Raw genomic sequence first — 8,582 nt, forward strand, 5'->3', positions numbered from 1 at the left:
GCGGCCACCAATCACAGGGCTGAAGCCAGAGAATTTTGGCAGGCGGAGATGGCTTCTCAGAGAAAACCGCCTGCAGCTCAGGCCCCCCCCTGCGATCTCCGGGAGCAGCCCGTGCCTCTGGGTTGGTCCGGGTGGCGCTCCGACGGTCCCCTTGCAGGCCCTGACCACAGCGCGATGTTGCCTTCCACAAACGTGGGGTGGCCTTGCTCCTGGCGTGGCGCCCGGGGAGCGGCGCGCCTGAGTACGGAACTGGGTTGCCGGAGGGCTGCTGGGGAGAACCGCGCCAGCTGCTGAGGGCGCGGAATGGAAGCCCTGGGGCTGGAGCGGGAGACGGGATCCACACCGCCACAGCCCCCCGAGCCCATTCGCTTCGGAATCGATCAGATTCTGGGCTGCCCCCCGCCGCAGAACTGCGTCGGCGAAACAGCAGTCCTCGAGGGCCACGGGGAAGCCGATCTTGCCCTTCAAAGCAGCGGCTACGAGGCGGAATATGGCCCCGCGTGCTCTCTCGGGGCGTACGTTCTCCCGGAGGCCTCGGCCGGCAACAGCAGGGTGATCCGAGTGCCCGCGCACCGCCCGATTCCCTCCGTGGCCGTTCATCCTCGGCCGGCGGGAGCCAGCCTTCCCTTCCCTTGGATGGAGCACAGCAGGCGACTGACCAAGGACCGGATGGCAGGTGAGCGGCGTTCGTGGCTCGAGCCCTCTGAGGAGGCGATGCCCCCCCCCCCATCTTCGGCCAAAGCCGCGGGACTCGGAGGCTCAACTATACACAAACGGTCGGCAAATGTGGGGAGCGAGGTAGGGGTCCCAGAAGGGACCCTTGGAACACCGGCCCGAAGGATTTCCTGAGCGTAAAGGCTCGCCTTCGCTGGCCGCGGAGGGGAGATGGCCACTAGGCGAAGCCTTTTCAGACAGAGAATCGGGGACATTTGCCCGAGGCTGCCCGAGAAAGAAACCAGTTTTGGGAGGGGGCGGGAAGAGGCGACCTGGTGGTCATCAGGGAGCGGTCCCGAGGAAGCTGCTTTCGAGAGACTTGTGAGGAAAAGGAACCGTTTTCTTGGTGCGGGGGAAGCGCGCGTTTCTATCTCGCTCCAACTAGTCTTTGCTTAGCAGACTTGCATTGGGACGAGGTGCGCTGGGGCAGCGCTTGGCTCATGCCGGCTCTCCAGGCCCCTGGCTGCGACAGAAAAGTAGGGTTCTTTGACACCCCCCCCCCGAAGAGTCCCAAGCGCCACCAATCTAGGGAGCCAAACGGCAGTTTCTAGGTCGTGCAGCGGAACCTCTGATCAAGCGCAAGGGCAGCCTCCGGGAAGGAAGGCAGCTGCCGCCGCCCCGATCACTCTGACCTCCCCCTTCGGAAGGGAGACGACCCGCCCGTCTCTCGTTCTCGGGAGCTGAGGGAATCTCGTGGGGTGCGTCCTGGGGTGGATCCTGGAAGCTAAGATCTCTGTAGCCACCACGATCTGCTTCGGTGCTTCCGAATCTCAGGAACTCCGCTCTGTTGGTTTGCCCGTAGCCGCGTTGCCGCCCTTCTCCGTGGCCAGGCGAGTCGGCCACCCGTATCAGAATCGCACTCCGCCCAAGCGCAAGAAGCCGCGCACGTCCTTCTCCCGAGTGCAGATCTGCGAATTAGAGAAGCGGTTCCACCGGCAGAAATATTTAGCGTCCGCCGAGCGAGCCGCCCTGGCCAAAGCGCTCAAGATGACCGACGGCCAGGTCAAGACGTGGTTCCAGAACCGTCGCACAAAGTGGAGGTACCGGGGCGGGGAAGGGGGTGCGCGGAAGGAACCGGGGGACGGGCTGCGGAGCCCTGCGATCGGAGGCTGCTTAGGGCGATTCTCTTCCGGCGAAGAAAGAGGGGCTGAGTTCGGAAAGGGCGGCTCTGACGCTCTAGCACCCGCAGAGGGTTTGGGACGAGGGACCGGTGGCGGGCGGAGCGGGAGCCCCCTTCTGCTCATGCTCAGCGTTCCCTTCCCCTTACCGGTTCCAAGCAGCCAACTCCGGCGTCTGCTCATCCATGCTTTCAGACGCTGACGCCGTTCCGGTCTCTCCAACAGGCGACAGACGGCGGAGGATCGAGAGGCGGAGCGCCAGCAGGCCAGCCGGTTGATGCTGCACCTCCAGCCAGACCCCTTCCCGAAGAGTCTGGGGCAGCCGCTGCAGCAGGACCCTCTCTGTATGCACAACGCCTCGCTCTTCGCCCTGCAGAACCTGCAGCCCTGGGCAGAGAACCACGAGGTTACCTCAGTCTCGGGAGCCGCCACCCTGGTGTGAGCAGAACCACGCATAGGCATGGGGGCTCCTTCACGGGCTGGCAGAGGCATCCTGCACATCTGCGCCGCTCACTGCGAGGGAGCAGCTTGCTCGGAACCGAGTGGATTCATCAGGGCGTCTTCCGAGCCCTCTGCCCAGACTCCAGGTGGCAAGGAGGCCTGGAAGTGGCCGGTTTACCGGGCAGCTGGGCGGTAGCCGGCCTTCTGTGCTTGCAGACCGCACCCGCAGGAAACGTGGGGCTTGGAGAGGGATGAAGGCTGCACGTCCCCCGGCATGGATAGTCCAGCAAGTGGGAACCCAACGCAAAGCAGATGGGGAGGAGACGGCCAGCCCATTCCTCCGCCAGGCGCTTCTCACGATCTTCCATTTGAATGTCTTGGGTCGTGAGTGGGGAACGGGACATCCGCCTCTCCCCTTTGAAAGCCGACCTCCCCGCCAAAGTGAGCTGTTCTTCCCATGGAACCTCTGCCCAGGTAGCCAAATGAAGATTAGCGAGCCCACCCTCTTTGGATCGGCGCTAGCTTGCAAAATGACTGCGCGGGAGGCAAAGGCGATCTCCGTCCCACCGCATGGAGCCAGTTGAAACAACATCCCTGCTGCTCCTCCAGTCCGCTGCCACCCCCTTGCTCGCTCTTGCTTGCCTGCTTGTCTGCTGGATTTGGCCGAAGGGGCCGCGGGGTCCGTCGCAGCGCGTATCGCAGAGGAGGATCGGCTGGTGCTGTAGACCACTCCCTAGGTCGCTCTCTGGGCACCGGAAGTCAGGCAGCCCGGAGTGGCGTCCAGGAGGGCTTCTTTCTCACCCGGACGGGAGCCCCCCTCCCCGGCTCTTCTTGATCTCTGAGAAAGCACCAGCCGAGGCGCCTCTCCCAGCCCGCGCGGAGTGGGCTACCTTCGGGGTCTCCGCCCTCCCCTTCTGCCAGCTTGACTCGGGGAATCCGCAGCTGCTTTGGCTTCCCCTGGCTGGGCAGCCACTGGCATTTCCTCCTTCTGAGCTTTGCCTCTTCCGGGCCTGGCCATTGGCCCTCCAGCGTGGCTTGCTGACCGAAGACTGAACCCGCGGGCCCAAGAGAAGGCGCCACCGATGGAGCTCCCTGGCTTCATGGACTCCTCTGGGGAGCGAGACAGGATTTCCCGGGGGTTGAGGCTAGCTCTGCCTTGCAGCCGCAGGAGGGAAAAGGCGCACCATGCAGAGTTCTTTGGGGCCGGTGTGCCCCCTGGCGCCCAGGATGAGAGCTGGGAGGCAATCAACAAAGGTTACGGCGGCAAAGTGGCATCGCTCTCCATTTGTTGCTGTCAGCTGTGTTGGTGATGAATTGGCGGCTCATCATGAATGGCCGAATTAGAGAATACACAAACGCAGGTGCTTCTCGGGATGATGGCGCCCAGAGCTGACTCCGTCACCCTCTTTTATTAGTTATCAAAATACAGCGTCATCAGAAGGCGTTATTATGGCTACACATCTCATATTACATACAAGAGATAGAAAAACATCCATATATTCTCCATAAGTTTCACATTCTTACCTATTACAGTAAATCACGTGATTTCTAGGAAAGCAATACTTAAGGTGCAAAACAAAACTTAACTCTGGCTGTGTTATCATATTTGGCTTTGTTCCCAGCATCCCATCACCTGCCAACAAAGAGGCCCCGTTCTATAAGGAGATGTCTCTGCCTTTGCAGGCACAGCCTATGTTATTAACAAAGAGAGAACGAATAGGGCCCTTCAGAGAGTATCCATATGAACCCGCTTTTCATAGTCAGATTATTTCGGTGCTAAGCTCCATACACGTGTCCAACCAGTTAAACTGGTCTATACATGTATTATGGCCACCGCATTCCCACATTTCCTCTGTTTTTGTTTTTTGCAACAGGGTTCAGCTGTGTTGTTATTATGATGTTCTCTTTATGCCTGGGAAACATACCTATCATCATAGCAAACAAAGCATGAATATATTGAATAGTACAACATACAGAAATAAGCAAAGCAATGATCATGAGTACAGTAGACAATATGTTCTTCAGCCATCTGGTTTCTGCAAATGTTTTTAGGTCACCCATCCTTTTATTAAGGTGAACAAAGTTAGTGGAAAAGTGGCCAGGAGATGTCAAGCGAGGTAGGCCATCATGTTTCTGGGGTGTATTCCGGTTATACATTTCCACAAATCGCTCACACAAATTGTAAATCCATCCGGTTTCAGGCACCCAAGAAAACCACATGTCAGGAGTTTGTAACCTCTGAGTTATCTTGGAAGCCCTATCTTGCAAGTCCCGAGCACCTTCTCTGACCACACCTGATTTGTTCCTCCAGTTCCAGAAGGGCTTTGGTTTCACTTTTCAGGACGTCCTTCCTATTGGAGGGAATAAAACCTTTGCACATTTGCAGAAGGGAGGGGAGACATTGGATGCAGCAACAAAGCAAAACAAGCAGTACAATTATAGATACAATATTTGGCATAATTAATTTCAACCAAGAACCATCCAGGAGCCATGACCAAAGAGCAGTCCAGGTGTCAATGGCGCCAGATCCATTGGATGATAAGGGATTGTTTTTTGATCAAGTTTTCCATATGTTCTATGGTGTGAGTGATGTTATACTGATAATCAGATACATAGGTACAACAATGTGAATGTATAAGGGCACAATTGCCTCCTTTAGCTAAGGCATATCGGTTTTGTAAGACTACCTCTCTGATTTCAGCCAGTTCTTTATTCATCAGCTTCAGCACCTTGATAGTCTCGTTGAACATATATACTGTCCAGTTATTTAATAAATGAAGATCCCAATAGTTCATTGCCACCTGAGATTGGGCAAGATGCCTCTGGATATCTGAGTTTTTAATGAGCCACCCAATGTCAGTGGTGGGTGTGGTTTGAGAAATAGGAGTAGTGGAGTTTGTCTGATTAGCAGCTATTTGAATGTCTTTTATTACTGTCCCATCATGATTGAATGTAGAGGCTGCTGACATGAAGGATCATGAGATGTAGGGGCAATAGATGCAAGATCGTGACTTAATTCCAGAATCCATGATATATAATCTCCTCTATGCAATTGTTACAGAGGCTCATTGTCTTTATTCACTCCCCCCTCAGCTGGAAATGTCAATATGGGAACCTTAGGTGTTGGAGTAGACTTAGGTAGAAAGTAAGGACCTTGTGCATAGACATTGCGTTTGTGGCAGGAGCGTTCTTACATGGTCACTTGAGAGTCCCAAAGCTAACAATGTCCAAGGCCATAAACAAATCATAGTCACTTATACGTGTGAAACAAAATTACTAGCAAAATTAGAAAAACAATTACGCACAAAACCTACTCCTAAACTTCTACTAACATTAGTACATGCAAGAAAGTGTTAAAATGTATATGTACAATGTGAAGGTAGTTTCCTCCTGATGAATATTCGCTGTGCGCAGGGGACCAACTTCCGGTGTAGTTCTGCAAAGCTGATGGTCACCACCTTGCGTTAAGAGTCTGTTGCCGGGAGGACTCAGCAAGATGTTTTTTCTCTTAAATGTCAGCACCAGGGGTTTCTCCTTCTTTTTGTTGTAAATGAAATGGTCTTACGTGTCTTTTGGGGATCCAAATGATACGATCATTGTCCTGGACAGCAGCATATCCATGGCTCCAGGTAATAAGGTCAGCAGGTCCTCTCCATGCAGGATCAGGTAGTTGGTGGAAATAGACCTTCGGTTTTAGGGCAGCTGATGGATAAGCAGAAAAATGACGGGTCGCAGCCGATGTGGGAGGCTGTCCAGTCAGGTTAAGGAAGTTCAAAGTATATAAACAAAGATTGAGTTTGTTTTGCATGGCTGGGAGGCCGAGGCATTTTTCCTCTTTCAATTTTATAAGCCAAATTTGTGTGTGATGGACCACTTGTTACAAAAGTCTGCAAAGGCAGTACTGGTGTACACAGGTCCATTGTCAGTTTTAAGTTCAATTGGGCGTCCCATCGATGCAGAAGTCCGAATACAATGATTTATTACATGTTTGGTTGCTTCTCCCCTTTTTGGGAATGCCAATAATAAGTCCTGAATAAGTATCCAAGGAAACATGCAAATATTTCCATGGGGCAAAGGATGGATACTGAGTTACATCCATTTGCCAAATTTCACAAGCTTTTAGTCCTCTAGGGTTACACCCATAGGGATAGAATGAGCTTGTTGACTACAGGTAGGACATTGTTGTATGATGGCAGTCGCTTCAGCTGCCGTGAGACCAAATTGTTTCGCCAATGCTTTTTTATTTTGATGAGAATAGGCATGACTGTCCCATGGTGTGATGGAAGATATAACCATGAGCGCAGTTGCAGCTTTGTCATTTCCCTCTTCCAATCTCTGTCTCCGCTACCCACAACATCTATAACCTTCCAATAAACAAATCTCCTTATAACACTAAACATTCAAGTCCTTCTCTCACTGCCATTCTGACTTCCAAGCCAGCCCAAGTCTGTGCAAACCAACTTTCTCTTAAACAATTCAACTCCTTCTCTGTACCAATATCTGATTGTCCTTCTAAATCTCCTTATAAACAAGCATACTTCCAAAAGTCAACTTTCCGCTTTCCTTCATTAACTCTCTCTTACATTCCCTGTAACACTGGGTTCTTTGCATACCAGTCTTTATTCAAAATAGCACAATTATCTATTCACAGCCTACAATATCCAGTCAATCCTAAAAATTTCCTCAACTCTTCAGGTGTTACTTCTTTCATTAATTAAATGTCCTAAGTATTTTATCTCTCTGTCTACATATTGTAACTTCTAACTCATCTCTGTGATAATTCCAAACAAACAAACAAATAGACAAACAACAGACAAACAAAGAACAAACGTGCCATCTGTTAAGTATGCAAAATGCACGTAGACATAAAAACATTAAGGAGTATTTTGAGTCAATGCTCTGAAATAGAATTGGGTATGAAAGTATTTGAAACGTCAAAAATTTCCAGAAGGAAAAAGAAGGTATTTCATTCTGAGCCAAGACAGTGCTCTGCAAAGGCAGGTATCAGATATCACCCTTCACCCCCGCCTTTCTCTGGCTCGTTCTCTGAGAGAAAAAAAAAATGGTTAAAAGTACAAAGTAGCCCCCCCCCTTTCTCGTGCCTCTCATCTCCCAGGGAAAAAAAGGAGGGGGTGAGGGAAAGGAAAAATTTTTTAAAACAGACCAAGCCTCCCTTCTCCTCGGAGGGCAGGGAGAGAAAAGAAAAAAGTTGCTTATACACAAAATTACATTTCATGCAATCCAATACACACCCATTCACATCTGTACTGCAATCAGACCTTTTGTATAATACATCCTTCATGCGAATCAGTCATTCAAATTATTTCAATGAACTAGTTTATTCCCAAAACAGTGAAAAACTTCAGGCAACAGTCATAATCACAAAAGGTGATATGGGCCCATAACCATTGCCCGGTTTTCCACAGTTTCAAGTTCAAACCCAGTCAATTTTTGCTGGCCAGCCAAGCATATCAATTCCACACACTATCATTATAGATGTACATCAACAAAATATTTTTAACAGAAATCACTTCAAATTGATTAGTTCAAATTATCTGAGTCTTCCCATTTAGACAGGCTCTAATTTTATTTCCTGCTAAACCCCGGGTGGGAAGAACAATAAACAATTTATTTATTTATTTTTTCAGCCTGAGAAACATACTGAGAGTCAGAGATCAAATTAAAAGCTTGTTGAGAAAAAGTGTGAAAGCTAAGATAGTCGCAGACAATTAGTGTAAGATTCTTTCCAGATGTCGTTGTAAGCAGTGGCTCCTCTGGAGAAAATCATTAAGCAAGTAAACCTAGGATCTTTAGGCAAATGATATGAAATACAGTTTACATAGTCAGTTAGAGCACACTGAAGAGATGAATCATTCTGAGGACAAAAGTAAAAGTCAGATTTTGAGATAGAAAGAATAATATTTATTAGATCAGTTCCATTTCTTCGACAGTCTGGATTACGTCCCAAGGTTATAATTTCAGCAATAGCTTAAATAAAGGGTAAAACATTTTTAGATGGTAATGAGACAAATAAAGCAATGTACTTTTTGCTGTTCTAAAACAGAATTAAATCTCCTGGCTTTTTCTTTTAGTCAATAACTCAAATAATGGACTAAGTAAATGCATAGGTAAAGAGAAATATGAGCAGTCCCAATTAATAGTACCCAGTAATTGTTGCAAATTTAACTTTGGGTAACTTTAAAAGCCGGAGCAGAAAGAGATTGCACATACAGATAAGGAGCTGTATTTTCTCTGGGGCAATGTGCAATTCATTTACACATAAATCATTTTGTATTTTCAAAAAGCCAA

The 8,582-nt window shown here is 49.7% G+C and overlaps 1 protein-coding gene across 1 annotated transcript; it reads left to right on the forward strand.

Annotated features, from left to right (window-relative positions):
* Nucleotides 1-303: 303 nt before the first annotated feature.
* TLX2 (T cell leukemia homeobox 2) lies at nt 304-2,274 on the forward strand. Its single transcript, XM_070949184.1, has 3 exons — nt 304-676; nt 1,517-1,754; nt 2,058-2,274. Exons 1-3 carry the CDS (start codon nt 304-306, stop codon nt 2,272-2,274), a joined length of 828 nt encoding a protein of 275 aa, XP_070805285.1.
* Nucleotides 2,275-8,582: the final 6,308 nt, after the last annotated feature.

Source organism: Pituophis catenifer, unplaced genomic scaffold (assembly GCF_029215685.1).
Source record: "Pituophis catenifer annectens isolate HBS135680 unplaced genomic scaffold, rPitCat1.0.hap2 SCAF_8, whole genome shotgun sequence".
NCBI classification, from domain to species: Eukaryota; Metazoa; Chordata; class Lepidosauria; order Squamata; family Colubridae; genus Pituophis; species Pituophis catenifer.

Excerpts from the sequence above, each read along its gene's own strand:
- TLX2 (XM_070949184.1), top strand. The coding sequence starts at position 304 with ATGGAAGCCCTGGGGCTGGAGCGGGAGACGGGATCCACACCGCCACAG. Across the intron at positions 677-1,516 it reads GACCAAGGACCGGATGGCAG|CCGCGTTGCCGCCCTTCTCC; the intron begins GTGAGCGGCGTT and ends GTTTGCCCGTAG. Across the intron at positions 1,755-2,057 it reads AACCGTCGCACAAAGTGGAG|GCGACAGACGGCGGAGGATC; the intron begins GTACCGGGGCGG and ends TCTCTCCAACAG.